Here is a 25,215-nt window from a genome sequence, read left to right as displayed (position 1 = left end):
TTAAAAGAACAATAATAAGAGTACACTCATAAAGCAGTTCAGTTTTAGCTTCTGGAATGAGCTAGAATAAAAAAACTAAGGATGCAAGAGTGTCAGTTTCCAAAAAACTTTCGCACACATGCTCAGAGAGACAAGTAACAGACTATTCACTGCCATTAACCACAAAACCCAACCTACTGTCATCAAGTCAATTCCGACTCATATCGATCCTGTAGGATAGAGGAGATTCATCCCTACGGTTTCCAAGGCTGTAATCTTTATGGGAGCAGACTGACACATCTTTCTCCCTCAGAGCAGCTGATGGGTTCATTCAAACCTGCAACTTTTCGGTTAAGCAGTTAAGCACTTAATCACTGTGCCACCATGGCCCTTCTTCACTGTCATACTGTTCAGAAAAGTTTAAAAAGCAGGAAACAGCCCAGTATCAAGCACTAGGAGACTGGGTAAGCTGCAGAATGTTCACATTACTTTTATACTACATAGCTGCTGAAATCAATAATACAGAACTGGAAAATGTAACCAAGCAAGTTGCAGAATGGTACTGACGTTATATAGTCATTTAAAATGGTGCGAATTTTAAAAACATAAAAAAATGACCTTATATAGGTTTAGGTTGTACAAGCATAGAAAAGACATAAAAGCAAGTTCAGGAAGGATAGATGCCAACCTATCAGCTGTGGTTTCCTCTGGTGACAGAGGGCGGGGCATGCGACTGGACATGGGAACACAGGGGACCACAACTTCCTCAGTAATGCATTATTCTTTGAAAAAGAAGTGATATGAAAAAAAGGCTCTTCAAACAATATTTGTCCCACTAAGAAATAAACAGAAGGTATAATTTGGGAATGAAGAAGGATGGGAGTTGAACAAGATACATATAATTAATGTCACTGAACTTAACATGTAAAGATGGTCTAAATGTCAATTACTGTGCTACATATATATTTATATCAACAAAATAAATATGAGAAAAATGCAGGGAACCAGACACAAGGAATGGAACCAGAATCCAGCACTGGTCGTTAAGTGCCATCAACTTGGTTCCAACTTGATTCCAACTCATAGCAACCCTGTCTAGCGTTTGGAAGGAGCAGTTAGTGGGTCTGAACCACCAACCTTGCAGTTTAAATCAACCTTGTGGTCCAGAGCATTAACCTGCAGGACCACTAGTGGGTTTAAATCCATATGGAAGACCACAAAAGACGGACCCTGATAGAATGAAAGAAAAATGTTAACACTTCGAATTAAAAAAAAAAAACTTAGTGGACTGGTTGAGACTGGAGGACTGCCCAAAACTATTGCCCTGAAATTTCCTTCAAACTTTGAACTGACACTAACGAATCTGTGAGGTAAGCTTATAGCTAAATAACAAAGTGGTTCACAAAATAATGAGTGTCACTCATACGTGTGGTGCTCCTTTAAAGAGTCACCTATGTGAGACCTAACAATCAACTGCTACTCTAAAACAAAGATGAGAAAGAATGTAAGGGGGGCAAGGAAAACACATGAATAGAAATGGAACAACCAGAATGGAAATAATGAGAATGTTCACACGTTATGGAGAATGGAATCAATATCACTGAACAACTTGTATAAAAATGGTTGAGGGGAAACCTAAACTGATGTGCAAACCTTCACCACAAACACAGTAAGTTATTATTTTAAAAAAAGGAGAAGAATGAGTATGGACCATTCCAACTCATCCTCTATGGTTTCTCATGGGGGGCAGAAAAACGCCTCACCCTCCACCATCATGCCCCTTTGGCTGAGTTCCCTCCCAGGCCTCTCATTCTCAGGAGGCCACTCCCCAAGCCCCAGAGATCAGGCTGACTCACCTCTGATCTGTGGCCAGTGCTCAGGTATGGCATCACAGCAGGTAGCAGACAGGCCTTCAAAGGTGACATGAGGGTGGTGGTGGTAGCTAGGTGCTGTGGAGTCAGTGTGGACCCTGTACAGGGTTTCCGAGGCTGTAATTTCTTACAGGAGCAGAAAGCCTCATCTTTCTCCCACAGAACAGCTGGTAGTTTCGAACTGCTGACCCTGAAGTTAGCAGCCCAATTTGTAACCACTACACTACCAGAGGGTTTGGTTGGTTGGTTATGTGCCGTGGAGTCGGTTCCAACTCATAGCGACCCTGTACAGGGTTTCCGACGTGTAGTCAGTTATAATGTCACCATTTCTTACCTGGAAAATACTGCCAAGGTTCTCTGTTTTACTTCCAACTTACCTAACAGACAGTGTGAAGTCTCCTGGGTTACTTTTACTGGGTCTTGCCAAAAAACTGCCATCAACTCCTCTTGTCAACAGTAGGTTTTCTGCCTCCACACCAGTGATATTTGGGTGAAACCATCTTGAAAGACAGAAAAGAGAAAAATGAAAACCAAGGACTTTGCCAGCACTACCTTCCAAAGCCATCACAACTAAAATGCTTACTGTTGTTGTTGTTGGTAAGTGCTGTCGAGTTGATGGAGTGTTTTCGAGGAGTGGTTAGTGGGTTTGAACTGCCGACCCTGCGGTTAGCAGTCCAGTGCTTACCCTACAGCTCCACAGCAAGACTCCAAAATGTCTATAAGTAGCTGATAAAATACAAATCAAAACCTCCCCTAACCTTCCCCACTCTTCTCCGTGGCTGCCATCCCATAGGTGGGGCCAGGCTCAAAATCACAGTCTACATGATCAGGACACTGAGGACACAAAGTTGTTGCTGTTGTTGTTTAAGTGCCATCAAATCGGTTCCAACCCATAGTGACCCTGTATAGGATTTTCTGAGGAGTGCCTGTTGAGCTTGAGCCGCCAACCTTGAGGTTCAAACTGACCTTGTAGTCCAGTACATTAATCCATAGCACCACACGAGGACACAGAGTAAGACTAAGCAAATAAGGATATATAATTCAATAACTGATAAATAAGTAAACATGCAGAGGATAAGTTTTTTCACTGCTGGAGCAGGCGCTACAAATATGGAAAGGGAAAGAGTCAGAATAAACCCTGTGATGTTAGGCTGGAATTGAAGGCAACAGTATATGCTCTCGTTTTTACCACAGATCTACGTTGTTGCTGCTGCTACTAAGCCATTAGATTGGTTGTGACTCAAAATGACCCTGTATAGCATTTCCAATGCCATAAACCTTTGCAAGAGCAGAAAGCCTCCTCTTTCTTCTGTGGAGCAGCTAGTGGCCTTGAACCAGCAACCTTGTGGTTCACAGTCCAGTGCTTATGCTACAGAACCACCACACCCCTTACAGATATGTACATAGACATAAAAATATAAATATATGCATGTATGTATATTTAGTAGTTGTTGTTGTAGTTAAGTGCCATTGAGTCCATTCTGACTCAGAGCGATCCTGTGTAGGGTTTCCAAGGAGCAACTGGTAAACTGCTGACATTGTGGTTCACAGCCCAGGACAAATCCTACAGCACCACACCAGGAGTCCGTGTGTGTAAAGGAACTCTGGTAGCATAGTGGTTATGAATCAGGCTTTGAACCGCAAGGTCAGCAGTTCAAAACTACCAGCTGCTCCGCGGGAGAAAGATGAGGCTTTCTGCTCCCGTAAAGATTTACAGCCTCAGAAACCCTGTTCAGGGTCGCTATGGGTCGGAACCAACTCGATGGCACTTAACAACAACAACAAATTATATATATATATATATATATATATATATATATCATGGATGGATGGATGGAAACTAAACTAATGGAAATCGAACAACCAGAAGAGAAATAATGAGAATGTTCAAACCAGTCACTGAACAAATTGTGTAGAAATTGTTACAGGGAATCTATATGTGTGTGCATGTATGTACTTAAGTGTGTATTCTCACACAACACATATTTTCTTGGCTCTCTCTTTTGAAAGGACCTGGAAGCAAAGATACCTCAGCATCAACCAGCACACCTAGCACCCTTACCTTAGTTTCTCGATACCATTCTGGTCTCCTTAGGGAAATGTGTGATTCCATGCTAGGAGAGTAAAAGCAAAGGAGCTTGGAACATCTTACTGGGCCAGAATAAAGAAGAGTTTTAATAATAATGAGGACTGTGTTAAAAGGACACAGGAGTTAGCTTTGTTGTTGTTGTTGTTGTTAAGTGCCGTCGAGTCGGTTCCAACCCATAGCGACCCTGTACAGGGTTTCCGAGGGTGTAAATCTTTACGGGAGTAGAAAGCCTCATCTTTCTCCCGCGGAGCAGCTGGTAGTTTCGAACCACTGACCTTAAGGTTTGCAGCCCGATTCGTAACCACTACGCTACCAGAGCTCGGTGTCAAAATAAACATGAGTGGTGGTGGTGGTGCTTATGTGCCGTGGAGTCGGTTCTAACTCATAGCGACCCAGTACAGGGTTTCCAAGGCTGTAAATCTTTACAGGAGCAGAAAGCCTCATCTTTCTCCCACGGAGCAGCTGGTAGTTTCGAACTGCTGACCCTGAGGTTAGCAGCCCAATTTGTAACCATTATGCTACCAAAGCTCCTTAAACAATGAGTAGCAGATGATAATCCATTAAATTAAACAGAAAACTATGAGTCAATTAGTTGGTTGGTTGGTTGGTTGGCTATGTGCCTTGGAGTCGGTTCTGACTCATAGCACCCCTGTATAGGGTTTATCTGTATTGTCTCTTATGGCAAAAAAGATAAGCGTTAATACAGATATTAATTTTTGTTTATTATTTTAAAAATATATAGGGAAGGGGGGTAAAGCTCCTTGTAGTAGAATCACAAATAATGAAATATAGAAGGAATTCAAAAATCACCATATGGCCACCATCATGGTAACAGTTAGGCACGAATCACCAATGAATGCTAAAACTAGGGACAGGATATTTAGAGAGATTCAAAGAATCACCCTACCAAATCCTTATTAATTACTTATTAATAACAAAAAAATACTAATGAACTTTACACTGGAGAAATCTGATAGATACCAAGTGATAAAATTTACAATCACCAGTAATGGGTTAAAAATTGACATTTTGTGCCCCTTGCTCCGATACACTGAGAAAGGTATCATTGGTGGAGGTGGCTGTTTGCCCTAGAGTTGTTTCCAACTCATAAAAACCCTGTATAAAGTTTCCAAGACTGCAACTCTATGGGAGCAGAAAACCTCATCACTCTCCTGTGGAGCGACTGGTAGATTTGAATTACTGACCTTGCGGTTTGCAGTCCAACTTGCAACCCACTATGCTACGAGGGCTCCTTATTTCTGTGATAGTCTTGCCAAAAATGCATTATTTAACAGTAATGATGAAGAATGTCAGATACACTCAAAATGAATGACAGTCTACAAAGTAATTGCTCAGTACTCTTTAAAAATTCAGAACCATGAAAGGTGGGGAAGGACGCAGGGAGCTGAGCAATCATTCCAATTGGCACTGTAGGATAAGCACTGGATTGCAATGTTGGTTTGAATCATACACTCGGTGGTTCAAACTCACCAGCTGCTCCTCAGAAATGCTATAGAGTCTCTGAGTCAGAACTGACTTAACCCCACTTAACAACAACAATCAAATACAACACATGATCCTGGATTATATCATGGGTTTGAAGAAAAGGGGAGGAAAGGGAAGTAAGTTTGTTGTTTGTTTTATCTTTTGCTAAAAATGACATTACTAAAACAATTTGAAAGGCGTCTAAGAATGAGACAGCAGTACAGTATCAATGTAAATTTCCTGATTTGGATGCATGTACTGTGGTTAGTAGATTAGTGTCTTTATTTTTAGGAATGACACACTAATGTATTTATGCACAAATGAGGAGATCTGGTGGCACAAATGGTTAAACACTCAACTGCTAACTGAAAGGTTGGTAACCCAAACCCACCAGAGGCTGCCCAGGAGAAAGACCTGGTGATCTACTTCCACAGAGATCACAGCCAAGAAAACCCTTGGGGGCAGTTCTACTCTGTCACATGTGGTCACTACGAATTAGAAATGACTCAATGACACCCAGCAACAACAACATATTTGGGGAAGAGACAAGAGTAGGAAAAGGGGAGGGAGGGAGTAGACAGAGGAAAACGTGTCCAACTGTTACCAAGGAAAAAATTTGGGATTAAAAAACTAAGCAGGAATTCATTATACTATTCTTGTAGGTTTTCTGAAAATTTGAAATTAGTTCAAAACATTTAATATATATATATATTTTTTTAAGCTTTAAAAGACACACAAGTAACGAAATCTACCGAGGATAGCATTGGCTTCAGAGGAGTACTAGCTAGTTCCCAGCAAGAGTTTTTACTTGATGGAGTCTAAAAGTCACCAACATTCATGGTCAGAGAAATTATTAACAACAAATTATCTTGGACCTTTAAATATCCAAAGGAGCATAAGTCAGCACTGAACATACAATCCTGGCAATGACAACTCGTTGAACTTTAAAAGACTGCTCAACAAATACTGGACCAATTAAAGCATTTAATTGAAGTAGCAAGATAATGCAAGAGTGAAGAGCTGTCCTCATCATGCATTAAAGATGCGGAAGCTACAGGAGGAGGGCATAGAATGTGTACTTAATTGCTTCCAGGAATAACTGCCTCCTTTGCCATCAGACCAAAAGAACTGGATGGGGATAGTGACTGGCTACAATCACTGAACACACTGGTCAAAAATTTTACATAAGAATCTTGATCAAAAGGAGAAAATGCAGAACAAAATTTCAAATTCTCATGGACGCCAGACTTCCTGGAGCCATGAAGGTTGTATGGACTTCTAACACTTGCTCTGATATAATCTTTAAATCTTAAACCACAAATATTCCCTGAAGTCATCTTAAAATAGGACAGAAGTTTAGCTTAAACAGCTAAAAGGTCTGCCTTGAGGATTCTGCTCTCTTAAAAACTCTCTCTATGGGATCAAATTGACAAGAGCAACTCGAAAGATTAGATAGGAACCTTGGGGGGCAGTGAGCCCATGTTCGTGAGGGACGAACAACTCACATAAGGAGGGAGAGACTTGTTGCACAAGTCAAAGAATGTCATCATGTCATAGAATTGTATACTTAAAAATGGCTGAAGGGTGTCTTTTACCAAGTATATATTTTTCACACACAAAAAAAATATTCTGATATAGAATACAAGGGATCTTCAAAACCTTCATGGACAATGGGTTTTATGAGAAAACTACACATGAATTTCAGTTTTTATTTTTTTTCGCACCAAAATAAACTTGTTATAACATTTCTGAACAGGATCTAGTTTGAGGCACTAAGGAAGATAAGACATCAGTTTGAAAAGAGCCCCTTTCAGAGCAACATGAACTCTGCTAAAAGTGAAGCAAAAACAAACATCAATTTATGGTGAAGTTTGGGTGGAAGAATGGTGAAGTCATTCACTGATGCTCTGCAAAAAGCTTATAGGGACAATGCCCCCAAGGAAATCAGCAGTTTACAAACGGATGACTTGTTTGAAGAAGAGAGATGATGTCAACCATTGAAGCCCATAGAAGACAATCCACACCAATTTGCGAGGAAACTATTCATCTTGTTCGTATAGTTAACAGCAGAAACAATAACCAAAAACATAGCCATTTCAATTGGTTCAGCTTATATAGTTCTAATTGAAAATTAAAATTAAGCAAACTTGCCACTCACATGCCAAAACTGCTGCACCCTGATTAGTTGTAGACAATAGCAGAATGGAAATTTTTAACAAGTAGGATCAAGATCCTGAAGCATTTCTTCAAAAAACTGTAACAGGAGATGAAATGTAGCTGTACCAGTATGATGATCCTGAAGACAAAGTACAACCAAAGCAATGGCTACCAAGAGGCAGAAGTGGTCCCGTCAAAACAAAAGTGGATGTTCAAGCTATTTTGCTTGTTGACTTTCTGGAGGGTCAAAAAAGGACAACATCTGCTTATTATGAGTGTTTTAGGAAGGTTAGGGATGTGCAGCAGCTCTGAAGGAAAAGCACTGTACTACTAACCACAAGGTCAGTGATTGGAGCGCCCCAATAGCTCTGACAAATATTAGAGCTATACCACATCCTGGTGTGGAGCTCTAGGATAAGCACTGGACTGCTAACCATAAGATCAGCTGTTCAAATCCACCAGGTGCTCCTCAGACACCATATATAGGATCGCTATGAGTCACAAACAACTCAACACCACATAACAACTTTCCAGGAAGTACGGTGGCTCAATAGGATAAGCACTGGACTGCAACCCACAAGGTCAATTGTTCAAGCCTGCCAGCCAACTGCTCTGAGAGAAAGATGAGACTTTCTGTTCCTGCAAAGACTGACAGCCTTGGAAATCCTAAAAAGACTAATCCAGTCTTTTGGTTAACAACTGATTGCTTAAAATTGTGCCACCATGGTGCGATTTTAAAGCTAACTAATGGGATTTACTAATGGATTATATATGGGATTGGGGAGAGAATGAGGCAAAGAATGACTCCAAAGTTTTGAGCCTGGGCAACTAAAAGACTGGAGGTATCATATATGGAGATGCATAAAGAGCAAAGAAGAGACTTCCAGCAAGATGGCGGCCTAGGCAGTTGCACTAAATGGACCCTCTACAACAAAGCTATAAGAGACAAAACAAAACAGACACCGATGCAAATTTTGGCACCAGAAACTTCAGAAAGTTATAGAGGTGGGTGGAGTGCTTTCTGGGAGGGATGGCACGAAAGGGAGACTGACTGGTGAACAGCTGGCCAGACATGGCTTGACCACCTTGTGAGCAGGTCTGGCAACAGTGGGAGGACTGGCAGAGCAGATATGCATGGGTGCCAGAAAAGGTACGACCAGCTCCCATCTTACCCACCCCTAGCTTAGAACCTGTTCTCCAGGAGTTCGGAATGCCAGTGTGAGGTGGGGGCCTACTTTGGTGTCTGGATTCAGGTGGGCTCAGCAACAGACATACAAACCCACTGAGGCCACCAGACCAGCATTTAACCAGCCATGCTGCCCCCAGCTTCCCTGTGATCCTATGAGACACTTAAACGAGCTCCATTAAGGGCCCCCAAAAACTACTTCCAGAGTGAGTGCCCTGAACATAGATAACACCTAGGCCAACAGGAACTCTATCTGGGCCAGGATCTCTGCTGTCACATCCCTGCTATAACCACTTCGTGAGCTCCTTGGAATACAGGTGTCACCCAGAGATTTCTTCCTTCTGGGTGTAAAAACTGCAGTTTGTTTTTACAAATATGACAACCTCACAATGCCCCAGAGACAACAGACTATTGTAGTTCACTCGAAGAAACAAGAGAGAGTGGCTCAAATAAATGACCAAGAAGCAGAGCCAGAAAACATGTTTTGAGAAAGAAGGTAATTGAACAGACAATGAATTCAAAAGAATAATTAGGTACCTTCAAAGGATCAATAGAAAGATAGAGGAAAACAAGGAGAACGCAATAAAAACTTCAGAAGAATTCAGGAAAACACTTCAAGAACAAACAGACAAATGCAAATTTTGAAACAACAGAAAACCTGCAATTAGAAATCCAGATGATTAATACTACAATCTCAAAAATGGGCAATAACATTGAAACGGCAAAGGAGTCGATGTCAAGCAATGGAAGCCCAAGTTAATAAGCTTGAAGAGAAATCTCTCAATAGTAGTATGCTAGATGAACAATCAGTTTAATAAAGAATAAAAAACCCTAAGAAAATTTAACAGCTATGTGGGACACCATGAAGAAGAATAACTTATGGGTGATTAGAATTCTTGAACAGAAAGAGACAAGCAGAGAGAAAATTGTCAAAGAGTTGTTGGAAGAAAACCTCCCTAACATCATGAAAGACAAGACGATAGTCATACAAGAAGCTGAACAAACCCCAAACCGGATAGATCCCAAAAGGAAATCACCAAGACACATCATAATCAAACCTTCCAAAATCAAAGACAAGGAAAGACTCCTGAAATCAGCTCAAGAAAAAGAAAAAGTTAGAAACAAAGGAGACTCAGTAAGACTAAGCTCAGATTTCTCCATACAAACCATGCACGCAAGAAGACCATGGAATAAAACTCTGAAAGAAAAAATTGCCAACCAAGAATCATATACCCAGCAAAGCTGTCCCTCAACTATGACAGTGAAATTAGGGTATTTTCTGGAGAACAGAAATTAAAGGCATTTGTAATGACCAGACCAATTTTACAAAAAAATGCTAATGGTTACTCTGAGAAACAACAATAGCAGATAGCAACTTGAGATTACCATACAAAACAATTCCACCCAGAATTCAATCCAGATATATTGTTGTTGTTTTTAAGTGCCATTGAGTCACATCCAATTCACAGCAACCCTGTGTAGGGTTTCCAAGGAGTGACTGGTGAGATCGAACTGCCAACCTTGCGGTTCAAATGGACTTTATGGTTGAATGCTTATTCTACAGCACCACACCAAGACTAGAACCATTTAAAGTAAAACAAGCCTACAAGACTGGAAATAGTGAAGCAGAGATATCAATGTATGATGAAGTCAACTACAAAGCAAAAAGAGGGAATAGTCTAGATACAGAATTTCTAAATGGCAAGAAAACCAAATAGATTCAAGATAAAATAGCCTGTTTTAAGCAGGGAAAAAACTAATAAATTACAGGGTAACCTCAAAGAAAAATAATACACCTGAATATCAAAATAAAAAGAGAGGAAAATCAGAAAGATTTAGTAAACATTAACACAATAGAAATGAAAATGAAAAGAAAACCCACAAACAAAATGAATTCAGCATAAAAATGATGTGGAACAAAGAATCCAGCAGCACCACAAAAAAAAGAAAAATGTCAACAATCAATTCATAACTATTGATACTTACACTGACTGTAAGTAGATTAAATATATCAGTCAAGAGACATAAACAACAGAATGAATACGAAAACAGGATCCTTCAGCATACTGTCTACAAAAGACTTATCAAAAAGATGGAAACAGACTAAATGTCCATCCACAGAAGAATGATTAAACAAACTTTGGTACATACATACAATGAAATACTACAAAACACTAAAGAGTAATGATGAATCTGTGAAACACCTCACAAAATGGTTGAACCTGAAGGACATTATGCTGAGAGAAATTAGTCAATCACAGAAAGACAAACATTGTATGAGACCAATGGTTCAAGCTCACGTGCTACTCCTTGGAAATCTTATACAGGGTCACTTTGGGTCAGAACTGACTTGATGGCACTTAACAACAACATTATAAAAAAAATTTTTTTTTTAAGGTTTCCTTGACACCAGAGATGATGACAGAGAGAAAGAGCAGCTGAGGACTCCAGACTCATGGAAAGAGAAAGGCTGTGTGCTGATGGCCAGGAGCCAGGATTGCAAAATATGTCCTTTGGTTGTTTGTTGTTGTTGTTATATGCCGTGGAGTCGGTACTGACTCATAGTGACCCTGTACAGGGTTTCCAAGGCTGTAAATCTTTATGGGAGCAGAAAGCCTCATCTTTCTCCCGCATAACAGCTGGTAGTTTCGAACTGATGACCCTGAGGTTAGCAGCCTGATTCGTAACCACTATGCTACCAGAGCTAAATGATTATATATTCCTGAGTGTTTTTGTGTACGTTAAAAAAGAAAAAAAAAAAAAAAAAAAAAAGAGGTAATAGAAGCAACTACTGTTGAATGATGATACATTAAGGGCATTGTAATCATTGCAATGAAACGAAATATAATAGAATTAATGCAAAACTGATGTTCTCCCATGTAAACTATCACTCAATTCACAATAAACACTTTAAAAAAAAAAAAAGTTTTCCTTGATAAGAGAAACAATCTATGATGGTTACAGGGAGTGAGAGGTGGAGGAAAAAGGAAATTTATCCATGGGCTAGAGGGTAGACACATGTTAACATGGGTGACAGGGCAGGCAATATACAATAAGAAATAGGTTAGCAGAGTTAATACGGTGGTAGCAGGAGACACAGGGAGGAATGCAATAGTTAAGAGGTAAATGCCGTTAACTGTTAGTACATGGGGATTGCAATCACGTAATGAAGCAAAGCATATGGTTTGTTAAATATAAAACTTTTGATCTGCTCTGTAAACCTTCCCTCAATTCGCAATAAAAAGTTTTTTAAAAAAAAAGAATAAAGAAAGGAAAATCAAGCTATAGATTTGATCAATGTGAAATCTAGTAGTCACCCACATGTCTGGTATATTAAGCACTAAATGTGACAGATGATCAAAGACCAGCAGAACAATGAATGTAAGATTGTTGTGACCACAAAAAATCAGAAAAGGCAAGAATCCAGATGTTGTATAATTATCAACATTCTTGTTGTTTACGTTCACTGAAATTGCTTTTTGTTTTCCTAAAGCATCTTACTGGAGTCCTGGTATGGCGCTGTAAGATAAATACTCAACTACAATGGCAGTTTGAACCACAACGTCAGTGGTTCAAGTCCATGAGTCACTCCTTGGAAACGCTATATAGGGTCACTATGAGTTGGAACTTGACGGCACTTAACAACAACAACAACATAGCATTTTATTAGCATTTTTGGCAAATATAAACATAATTCTGCATGAGAAAGCTGAGGATTTCTGCTCCCATAAAGATTTACAGCTTTGGAAACACTATGCAGGGTTGTTATGAGTCGGAACCAACTCCACGGCACATAACTATCACTGCCGCCAAATATGTACAGCCTTGAAAACCCTATACAGAGTTGCTATGAGTGGGAACCAACGCGACAGCACACAACAACAGCAACTACAACTATGTTCTGAGCCCTGTGTAGCTCTCTAAGATAAACCCTGGAATGGTAACCACAAAGTCAACAGTTCAAACCCACCAGTCGCTCTCAGAAACCCTATGCAAGGTGGCTATTAGTTGGAACAGATTCGAGGACACTTAACAACAACCTCATTCTGATTAACTAATTGCCCTAAAGAAAAATCACAAGGCTAAGAGCAAAAGGATGCAATCCTGGTTTTTACGTTTTACCCCCAGTGGCAACTTTTCAGAAATCAAGATGGACTCTCACCCAGAGAAACCTCCACCACCATATATTTGACATTTAGCATTCCAGCAACCAATAATTTTGCATTCAGTATGATTACTTAAACTAAATTAATAAATTACTTAAACTAAATTAAATTAATAAAAAAAAAAAAATCTAACCATATCTTCTTTGATCTGTGGTTCCAACCTACATCCCAGGAGTGCTAGGGAGTCAAAAAGGAGTAACCTAGGCTTCCAGCCATTTATAACTTTTCAAAATGTCTGATGGAACGCTTACATTAGCCCTCAATTTGTCTACTATAGAAACTAATTAAAGTCAAATCTCTTTTGCTTTTTCTTCAAAGCAATTATGTCAACTTGGAGTGGTAACTGGTAGCTGGAAATTCTGAGTGGCATACAAGCCTCTAGCCAAGAGAAAAAAAGACAATGGGAAAATCAATTCATATATAACAAATGCAGGTTTAGAGACTAGATCTTTCAGAATATTGGGCTTATGGTTTTAAAAAAGCAAAAAAGAGAATCCAGTAGCGAAAAGACTGGGCATCAGTTGCCCATGGTCGCAAAGCCTTGTGGGTGGGACATGGACTCTAGAGTCAGGTTGTTGTTGTTGTTGTTGTTAAGTACTGTTGAGTCGGTTCCGACCCATAGCGACCTTGTACAGGGTTTCCGAGGGTGTAAATCTTTACGGGAGTAGAAAGCCTCATGTTTCTCCCACGGAGCGGCTGGTAGTTTCGAACCGCTGACCTTAAGGTTCGCAGCCTGATTCATAACCACTACACTACCAGAGCTCCACAATAATAATAATCATAGGTAGCAATCAATTAATATAAAAATAATAGCAAAGTATGATGAAGAAACAGAATATTAGCAGCAGTCTCAAAGTGTTGTCTTACGAGAACCTTAATAATGAAAAGGTGAAAATAATGGACTTATTAATAGGACAGTATGGAAAGAAATGTACTAAATACAAAAATGAAAGTCTTAAAACCAAATACATAATCAGCACATTTAATTGAACACAGGATATGTTACAGCAGTAAAAGACTTAAAAAAAAAAAACCCAGAAAACCACATTTGATCAAGGCCGGTCACTGTCCTTATTATAATAACTGAAGACTTAGAAAGGCAAAATGACACGTGCACAGAGACAGTGCACAGCTGATGAGGACACTTCCCTGCAGTTACCTTGATTCAAATCGCAGTTGGGTGTACCTTGTTACTTAACCTCTCTGTTGACTCATTTATAAAATGAGACTAGTAATAATATCTATCTCATAGCATTGTTAGCAGAATAAAATAAGTCAATATTAATAAAGTGTCTACAACTGTGCCTGGACTTTCAGACGGCCAAGGACAATGACGTCCCGCCTAAATCCACAGCTCCTCACGTAGCCTCCCAAAACAGAAGAAAAAGAACAAGTAAAACAACAAAAGCACCACACCCTCAGTATAACTAGAAGACAGTGTCCAGACTTACAAATTACCTGTAACTTTAAAAAAAAAAAAAAGGCACATACCAAATTCCCATGAGCGATCTCTTTTCTTCCTGCTGCAAGTCTGTAAGTCAAACAAAGGCATTCCAAGAAAGACTACATGGAGGAGAGAAGACGGGAGCTCTCGGGGCAGGCCTAACGAATTGCTCTAGCTCTACCTCCAGAAAGTCCACCCTAAGCATTAAAATTAATAAAGAAGAACGAATGCCTTTGAATTACGGTGTTGGAGAAGAATATTAACTGTATATCAAGGACTGACAGAAAAACAAACAAATCTGTCTTAGCAAAAGTACAGAATGCTCCTTAGAAGGGAGATGGCAAGACATTGTCTTATGTATTTTGGACATGTGTCGGGAGGGACCAGTCCCTGGAGAAGGACAACATGCTTGGTAAAGTGGAGGGTCCGTGAAAAAGAAGCCCCTCAACAGGATAGTGTGAAACACAGTGGCTACAACAATGTACATAGCAACATCTGGGAGGACAACTGCAGGAGCAGGCAGTGTTTGTTTCTGTTGTAGACAGAGTTGCTATGACTCAACAGCAACTGCTAGGACAAGCATGAAAGATACTGGGAAGTTTCCTGACAGATCAGAGCCCTGTTTACAAAGAAGGGGTTTAAACTGTATATGACTTGAAATAAACAAGTAGGCAAGTATGTCTGTCTCTTCCCCACTGTTTTCCTGGACTCTGGCTAAGGGGGTTAACCCAGAGCAGTTCCTTCATAAGTATTTGTGAACAGAAGAGAAGGGCCTTGGGGAGAACCCCATCACAACTCTCTCGCACATCCACACAGTCTCAATGGGAGTTCCAAGATGGCCACAACCTCCTAGGGTGCACACAGAAAGGGGCACAGACACCAAACTGGTAAAGACGCTCTTCAAATTGACCCCACCAACTCTTTAAGTGGTCAAAATGATTGTTTCTAGGAGCTGGTCAACTCTTAACCCTGATTTGTGGTGCTGAGGAGATTTTCCTCTATCTGTATGCGACGATGGTCATTTTAAGAACAAGTTGGAAATGGAATGTCAAGGGTATTGCATAAGCCTATGCATAAGCCTAAAACTTGCCCCAATGCCTCTTGATGCACGCAGAAACACCAAATTTTGTTATTTGAACTAGATTAATGAGAGAGAGGAGACGTTTGCATCTATTGTAAGATGTAATATCGGAAGATGAGCCCCTCAGATTGGAAGGCACTCATAATAGGACAGGGAAAGATCTGCCTTCTCAAAGTAGAGTTGACCATGATGACATGAACGGAGTAAAGTCTTCAGGACCTTCATCTGTTGATGGGGCACAACTCAAAATGAAGAGAAACAGCTGTAAACTTCCATTAATAATCAGAACACGGAATGTACAAAAGCATGAATCTAGGAAAATTAGAAATTGTCAAAAATTAAATGGAACACATAAACATCGATATCTTAAGCATTAATGAGCTGAAATGGACTGGTATTGGCCATTTTGAATCTGACAATCACATGGTTTACTATGTCGGGAATGACAAATTGAAGAGGAATGCTGTCCCATTCATCATCATCAAAAAAAACATATCACGATCTATCTTGAAGTACAACACTGTCTATGATAGGAGACGATCCATATGCCTACAATGAGGACTAGTTATTACCACTTAATTCAAATTTACACACCAACCACTAATGCCAGTGATGAGGAAATTGAAGAATTCTACCAACTTCTTCTGTCTGAAGTTGATCAAACATGCAATCAAGATGTATTGATAATTACCAGCAACTGGAATGCAAAGGTTGGGAGCAAAGAGGAAGGATCAGTAGTTGGAAAATATGGCATTGGTGATAAAAAACAATGCTGGAGATTGCATGATAGAATTTAGTAAGACCAATGACTTCTTCATTACAAATACCTTCTTTAAGCAACATAAAAGATGGACATGGACAAACATATGGACCTCACCAAATGGAATACACACAATTCAAATTGACTACATCTGAGGAAAGAGATGGTGGAAAAGCTCCATATCATCAGTCAAAACAAGGCCAGGATAGACTGTGGAACAGATCATCAATGCTCATATGCAAGTTCAGGCTGAAGCTGAAGAAAATTAAAACAAGTCCACAAGAGCCAAAAACATGACCTTGAACATATGCCACCTGAATTTAGACATCACCTGAAGAACAGATTTGATGAATTAGACACTAATGACCAAAGACCAGAAGAGTTGTGGGATGACATCAAGAACATCATACAGGAAAAAAGTAAAAGGTCATTAAGAAGACAAGAAAGAAGGAAAAAACTAAAATAGATGTCAGAAGAGACTCTGAAACTTGCTCTTCAGCACAGAGATGCGTAGGAAGAAATGAGGAGGTAAAAAGCTGCACAGGAAATTTCAAAGGTCAACTTGAGAAGACAAAGTCAAATATTATAACAAAATGTGCAAAGACTTAGAATTAGCAAACCAAAAGGGAAGAACATACTCAGCAGTTCTCAAGCTAAGGGAACTGAAGAAAAACATTCAATCCTCAACTTGCAATACTGAAAGATTCTATGGGCAAAATACTGAATGATGCAGAAAGTATCAAAAGAAGATAGAAGGGATACACAGCCACTGTACCAAAAAGAAATGGTCGCTGTTTAACCATTTTAAGAGGTAGCATATGATCAAGAGTCGATCTTACTGAAGGAAGAAGTTCAAGGTGCACTGTAGGCACTGGAAAAGAATAAGGCTGAGAATTGATGGAATACAAATTGAAATCTTCCAACAAACTGATGCAGCACTGAAGGCACTCACTCATCTATGATAAGAAATTTGGAAGAGAACTACCTGGCTAACTGACTAGAAGAGACCCATATTTGTGCCCAGTCCAAAGAGAGGAGACCCAATGGAATGCAGAAATCATCAGACAATATCATTAATATCACATGCAAGCAAAATTTTGCTAAAGATAATACAAAAACTGCTGCAACCATACATTGACAGAGAACTTCCAGAGGTTCAAGCCGAATTCAGAACCGGATGTGGAACAAGGGCTATCATTACTGACATCAGACGGAGCTTGGCTGAAAGCACAGAATACCAGAAAGATGTTTACCTGTGCTTTATTAACTACACAAAGGCTTTTGATTGTGTGGATCATAACAAGTTATGGACAACACTGTGAAGTATGAGTATTCCAGAACACTTAACTGTGCTCATAAGGAATCTATACACGGTCCAAGAGGCAGTTGTTCAACCAGAACATGGGAACACTGAATGTTTTAAAATAAGAAAGGTGTACAACAGGGTTGTATTCATTCACCATACTTATTCAACCTGTATGCTGAGCAAATAATCTGAGAAGCTGGGTTATATGAAGAAAATCATGGTATCAGGATTGGAAGAAGACTCATTAACAACCTGCGATATGCAGATGATACAACCTTGCTTGCTGAAAGTAAAAAGGACTTAAAATACTTACTGATGAAGATCGAAGATCACAGTCTTCAGTATGGTTTGCACCTCGAAGACCACAGCCTTAAGTATGGTTTGTAAAGAAAAACAAAAATCCTCACTATTGGACCAATAAACAACATCTATATAAATGGAGAAAAGATTGAAGTTGCCAGACTTCATTTTGCTTGGATCACCAATCAACACTCAAGGAAGCAGCAGTCAAGAAATCAAACAATGTATTACATTAGGGAAATCTGCTGCACAAGACCTCTTTAAAGTGTTCAAGAGCAAAAATGTCAGTTTGAGGACTAATCCAAGCCATGATCCCAGGCATGGTCTTTTCAATAACCTCATATACATGTGAAAGTTGGACAGTGAATAAGGAATATCGTAGAAAAATTGATGCATTTGAGTTACGGTGTTGGAGGAGAATATTGAAAGTACCATGGAATGCCAAAAGAACAAACAAATCTGAGCTGGAAGAAGTATAGCCAGAATGCTCCTTAGATGCCAGGATGGCAAAACTTAAGTCTCTCATACTTCAGACATATTATCAGGAAGGACCAGTCACTGGAGAAGGATATCATGTTTGGTAAAGTGGAGTATCAGACAAAAACAGGAAGGCCCCCAACAAGATGGATTGGCACAGTGGGGGCAGCAGTGTGGTCTGGCGTTAAATAATTGTGAAGTTGGCACAGGATCAGGCAATGTTTCCTTCTGTTGTGCATAGAGTCACTATAAGTTGGTACCGATTCAGTGGCATCTGGCAACAACAAGAAGACGTATTCCAGGATCTGCTCAAAAACAAGCTACTGGAGTATAAAACCAAATCACAGTTTTAAAAGTTTCTGATATGCAGTGAGCAACAATCACAGTACAAACTAGATGAGGCAAGAATCCTCAATGGATGTTAAACCTAGAGAGAAATTCTGAGAGGAGTACGATGTTTGGGCGGTGTTACATGATCTCCCCATGTGTTACTCTTTAATTATAAGGCAGAAAACAGTAATTATTCTACAGTAGGAAATGGAACAAACCCTTGACCAAGTCATCAAAATTAATTCAATATCCCCAAAGTAGTGTTGTGATTGAATCTACTGAAAAACACTAGACAAATCCAAAGTGAAAATGTTTCTGTTTTAAAAGGGGGGAGAGAGTTGTTTCTCCAAAAGGGTCACTGTCATAAAAGATAAGAGTCCTGGGGTGGCACTGTAGGATAAGCACTGGGCTGCTAACTGCAAGATCAGCAGTTCAAAGCCAACAGCTGCTACTCGGAAACCCTATACAGGGCGGTTATGTGTTGGAACCGACTCAACGGCACTTCACAGCAACAACAACATAAAAGACACAGGCTGTAAAAAAAAAAATGTTCCAAATTAAAGAGACCCAAAAATTAAATTCAAATCCACTAGTGCTCCCTGGAAACCCTATGCAGGTTCAATTTGAATCAGAACCGACTCGACTCGACTGCACCTTAACAACAACAAACTACTGATAAATACAAATGGGTCGGTCCTGTACTGAAGGAAATGACACTATAATGGTCATTATCAGGTCAGCTGACACAATTGAAACATAGTATTATTACTGATAGCAACAAAAGAACAAATATAAAGAAAACAGCTGTATTCTTGACTATATGTGAAGGATTTAGAAGGACCAGGATACATGTAACTCGCCCTCGACATTTTTCACATGTTAACTTGGCAAAAGAAAGATGAAGGAGTGCAAGAGTTAAAGTTAACTGATGGTACATGGAGGGGATTGCAGCCATTGTACTGGCACGAAGTATATGATATGTTAAATGTGAAACTAATGATTTGTTCTGTAAACCTTCACTCAAATCAAAAAATGTTTTTAAAAAAAGAGAGAGAGAGAAAGTATGGGATCAGAGAGAAGAGAGATTTATATTTTTACCAGTAACAGTTTATATTTAAATAAAACTTTCTAAATTGTAAAAATTTTTTAAAATGGCTTCACTCAGTTTCTATCAGGGCAAATATTTTTGTCAGCAAGTATGGGCTAGCTCTAAGAGCAAGAAAAAAATAATAATGCACAGGCCTCTAAAACATTATGACTGGTTCGAATTATAGCTACTTTTACTGAATGTTTGCCATGTGCCAGTGGGCAGAGTAACTCAAGAACTAAAGCTTTTAACTAGTTCATTCTGCCAAGTTCTAAAGCAAGACCCTGAACCCAGATGATTTCCCATTGTAACCATGTGCCCTCCTCATGGCATATTTGAGAGAAATGACGTTTATATACAGAATGCTCCTGACATTATACAAGTGACTTCCACAGCTGCAGGTGAAGCTGGGTAAACACCAGCTACACGCAGCAAGTGGATGAGCAACAGGAAGTAAGTACGGCAGGTGGTCTTCTTTACCTTTTAGATTAAATGAACTATAGGATGCATTTACAGCTTATAATTATACATATCACAGTATTAAGTGTGAACAGATAAGAGTGATTTTTTTCCAGGGAAACTTAGTAACCAGCATTTCACACAGAGTTTGAACACAGTGAAGGCTTAATAAACATTTGTTATCACTCTTGTTCTCACCATAATTATTACTGTAAAAGTTATGCGGGATAGATACTGCTTGTGCATAATTACATGAGTTTCACATAGGTCATTTTGACATATATAATTTATGTTACACGGCCTTTGCAAAAACTTCTATGTGGCCCCGAAGCTGTCTGTCTATTTCAAATAGCATATAGTTAGAAAGTGCAATTTCTATTCCATGACCCATCTATTTGAGCTTTTAATAAAGTCTAAAATCTCTCTTCCATTAGCTATTTTACCAAAAAGCCATTGTAACTACCCAAATAATTTTTCTCAATTATATTTTTAACATTTATTTTCAAGCACTGAAGCTTTTGTGATCCGCAGCATGCTTATTCACTAAGAGGCAGCAGTGACAGTTAATTCAGCCCCTGAGATCTTATTAGCAAGGCAGGTAAAGAACATTGGGATTCAGGGGAATCTGGTTGTTGTTAGGAGCCGTTGAGTTGGTTCTGACTCATAGCAACCCCATATAGGGTTTCTGAGACTGTAAATCTTTATGGGTCCAGAAAGCCTCATCTTTCTCCTGCAGAGCAGTGATCTGCCAGCCTGTGGCTACTAGTCCAATGCTTATCCTGCAGTGCCACCAGTGCTCCTAAATACTGGGTATTGAGGAAGAGAGGGGGATAGCAAGCATCTCTAGCCCCCCCATCTTCCCACTAGCATGAATTCAACACAGTAGGGAATTAGTCAATTGAAAAATACACTAAACAACTGTAGTGTGGATATATCTTTATTATCTGAAAGTAATGGAAAAGGCTAATTAGTGTAAAACCAAACCCACTGCCATCAAGGCAATTGTGACTCGCAGCAACTTCATATAGGATTTCTAAGACTGTCAATCTTTACAAGAGCAGAAAGCCTCCTCTTTTCCCATGGAGCATCTGGTGGGTTTGAATTGCCAGCCCTGCGGTGAGCAGACCAGTACGTGTTCTATGGCACCAGCAGAGCTCCTTAATTAGTGAGGAGAGAAGGGGAAGTGTGACAGTCATCCACCTCTTGCTTATTCTAAAACCTGCCAGACCTGCCAGACAGTCCCCTTCTAACCTGTCATCTGCTGGCATTCTGTTATAGGCATACCATACTGTACGCACTTTGCAAACACTGCGTTTCTTTTTACAAAGCGAAGGTTTGCGGGAACCCTGTGTTAAGCAACTCTATAGGTACCATTTTCCCAACAGCATGTGTTTACGTCATGTCTCTGTGTCACATTTTGGTCCCCCTCACAATATTTCAAATCTTTTCATAATGCTACTGCACATTTAATAGATCACAGTATAGTATACACATAACTTATGTTTGCATTGGGAAACCAAACAGTATTCGTGTGACTTGCTGTACTACAATAATCTACAGCTGAACTCTGGTAGCGTAGTGGTTACGAATCGGGCTGCGAACCACAAGGTCAGCAGTTCGAAACTACCAGCCGTTCCGTGAGAGAAAGATGAGGCTTTCTGCTCCCGTAAAGATTTACAGCCTCAGAAACCCTGCACAGGGTCGTTATGAGTCGGAACCGACTCCATGGCACATAACAACAACAGTAACAAGAGCTGAACTCACAATCTCTCCAATGTGTGTCTCTATAAGGGCTCAAGATATTAAATGGCCCAGGTAGATTAGATACCAGTCATCTCATGGAAAGATCTGAATGAGTACTAATGCACACACACACTCACTAATACACAATCCCCATTCCGCCAAGTCGATTCCATCTCACAGTGACCCTATAGGACAGAGTAGAACTGTCTCATACGATTTCCAAGACTTTCATCTTCACAGGACCAGATTGTTAGCTCTTTTATTCCTCAGAGTGGATTAGAACTGCTAACCTTCCGGTTGGAGTCCTGATGTGGTGCTGTAGGATAAGCACTGGAGTGCTAACCACAAGGTTGGTTGTTCAAACCCACCAGCTGTTCATCAGAAACCTTCTACAGGTTAACTGTGAGTTGGAACCAAATCAACAGCACTCCACCACCAGCACCACCACCTTCCGGTTAGCAGCCAAGTGCTTAACCACTACGCCACCAGGGCTCCTTCACACACAATGTTGTTGTTGCTGCTATTCTTGTGAAGTGCGGCTGACTCAGTTCTGACTCATAGCAACCCTGTGGAGAGTTTCCAAGGAGCAGAGGCTGGTAGGTTCAAACCACCGATCTTGTGGTTAGCAGTCCAGTGCTTATCCTACAATACCAACATCAAATCAACACCTAAACAGACGTTAGTATCTATGACACGTGAGCTTATGCTGAGTGAACCAGAGAAAATGGAAGACATGATCCTTACGTACACAGGAGTTTACAAATCCAACTAGAAATCGAAACCCCTCATCAATGGATGCAGATTCTGAGGCTAGAGCCTATTAATGTCTAGTGAGTTTAAAAAAATAATAAAGCTGACAAACCAAAAGGAAAAATACAATGATGCTGACTATTTTGCTGTATCTATGAAACTTTCTGCAGATTGTAAGACTCTCCCCCTCTGCTTATTAAATGTTAATATTCTATAGGAAAAATATGTCATGAGTAGAAGTAGTCAATAGAGACAAGGAATCTAAATAGCAGAGGACCAGAGGTAAAAGTGGTCCAAGCAGCTTTTTAATGGCAGTGGCTGGCTCTGTCTGTTAATCACCATCTTCTCATGGAGTCTCATGGCTCAGCGTCTTGATTCCGATGGCAAGGCAATCCAAGGGAACAGCTTCCAAAAGAGTCCTTCCACAAGTCCCTCTCATCGCTCATTGCTTCCGTGACTTCCCTGAGTCCGCTCTTGCCTCCTTCCTTCACGCAGCAACCAGACGGACATTTTTAAACAGATCAGTTCAGGCTACTCCCCTGAACACAGACTTCTGTGGGGTTTTGTTTTGTTTTCCTCTTAAACTACAATCCAGGGTCCACACAACACAGAAGAGCTTACAAATCCCTAGGTGGTCTAGTCTCCCACCCCCATTTCCCCAGTACTCCCTTCTGTGGCCCTTAGACATGCCAAGAATTTCCTACCTCATCACGTCAGTCATACTTGCTGTTTTTCAAAACTTGGAACACTTAATGGCTAGTACAGTGCCCGAAGCAAAGCAAACCCAAAATAAATAGTTTGTGAATGAATGGAGAGATGTTTCATTAGGGTAAGTCTGCGGGAAAGACAAATCTTCAATCTACAGTCCATGAGTTTAAAAATAGGTGTGGCACTGTAAGATAAGCACTAGACTGCAAGATCAGTTTAAATCTCAAGGTCAGAGGTTCAAACACACCAGCTGTTCCTCGGAAACTCTATACAGGGTTGCTATGAGTCAGAAATGACTCGATGACACTTAACAACAACAAAAAACAACACACACACATACATATATATATATGAGAGTTCTAGGAGTCCTGGTATGGCACTGAGATAAAGCACTAAACCACAAAGTCAGTGGTTTGAACCACAAAGTCAGTGCTCCTTGGAAACCCTATACAGGGTTGCTGTGAGTCAGAACCAACTCAACTTAACAACTTAACAATAACAACAATACATATATACAAGGATAAGTTAAAAAGTTCCTACATGCATAGGTGTATTCCAAAGAAAACATGTTTAAACATGTCTCTGAGATCAGTGGAAGGTTGCAGACAAGTTCACTCATAGAGACTATTATCTACTATTATCTTAGTCCCATTAGGGGGTCTACAGGAAAAAATGGTCCAATCATAACAGTGGCTTCCAAAGAGAAGGCAGAGAAATCCATTCAGAAGGTTATGACAGCTGTTTTAGGGACTCCAAAGGGATCATCATGATAGAGCTTCTCAAAAGACACAGGAAGATCATGGAGGCTTATTAGGAATTTGTTTTAAGAAAAATGAAAACTGCAATGATGAGAAAAAGGCATTAAGGAATCTTTTCCCCATCGCCAACAGTGCATCTGCTCATTCTTCACAGGTAACACGGACTGTCCTATGAGCATTCCATTGGGAAAACTTACCCTCATCTACCCCACAGTCCTGCTCTTGCCCCTTCAGGCTTCTTTTTGTCCCCAGAACCTTATAGAATATTTAAAAGCAACAGGTTTAAGAATTTCAAGTACGCCAGAACTGTCATTTTAGCACGGAATAAATTGAAGAGTGCAGAATTCTTTGAGGAAGGGTTAGAGAGATCGAAACACCTTCAGAAGAGTACAGACCTAGATGAAGGATATAAAACAATAGCTTCACATTTTGATATTTTTGTTTAATAAAGTTTGCTATGATCTTATAGCAATACTTTTTTACTTACTCTGGTATATAAGTGTATGTATGTGTATACACACACACATGGTTCCTACTCATAGTGACCCTGTATAGGGTTTCTGGGAAGCAGCTAGTGGATTTGAACCACTGAACCACCAACCTTTTGGTTCACAGCCCAGTGCTTATCCTACAGGGCCACACCAAGAGTCTAGTATATATAGTTGTTAAATGCCATCCAGTCAGTTTTGACTCACAGAGAATCAATATAGGGTTTCCAAGGAGCAGCTGGTTGAGTTTGAACCACTTACCTTGTAGTCCATTTAACAACAACAACAACCTTGTAGGCCTGCATTTATCCTACAGCACAGTCCCAGTGTGGCGCTGTTGGCTAATGCACTGGACTGCAAAGTTGGTTTGATCTGCAATATCAGCACTTTAAGCTCATCAGCTGTTCCTCGAAAACCCTATACAGGGTTGCTATGGGTCAGAACTAACTCGATGGCACTTAACAACAAAAACAATGGGACTGCAAGGTTGATTTGAACCACAAGATCGGGGTTCAAAGTCACCAGTTGCTCCTTGGAAAACCTATACAGGGTCACTATGAGTCTGACTCAATGGCACTGAAAACAAAAGAA

The 25,215-nt window shown here is 40.0% G+C and overlaps 1 protein-coding gene across 1 annotated transcript in view; it reads right to left on the bottom strand.

Annotated features, from left to right (window-relative positions):
• PTPN11 (protein tyrosine phosphatase, non-receptor type 11) overlaps positions 1–25,215 on the bottom strand; it is a 93,331-nt gene that overhangs the window by 61,372 nt on the left and 6,744 nt on the right. Inside the window, exon 2 of the mRNA XM_006870464.1 lies at positions 2,228–2,350. Coding sequence (XP_006870526.1) covers positions 2,228–2,350 — 123 coding nt within the window. The remainder of the gene's footprint in view (positions 1–2,227; positions 2,351–25,215) is intronic.

This window comes from Chrysochloris asiatica, unplaced genomic scaffold (genome assembly GCF_000296735.1).
Source record: "Chrysochloris asiatica unplaced genomic scaffold, ChrAsi1.0 scaffold00142, whole genome shotgun sequence".
Taxonomy (NCBI): domain Eukaryota; kingdom Metazoa; phylum Chordata; class Mammalia; order Afrosoricida; family Chrysochloridae; genus Chrysochloris; species Chrysochloris asiatica.
The sequence above is the reverse complement of the archived record's forward strand: the minus strand, read 5'-3'. Positions and strand labels throughout refer to the sequence as shown.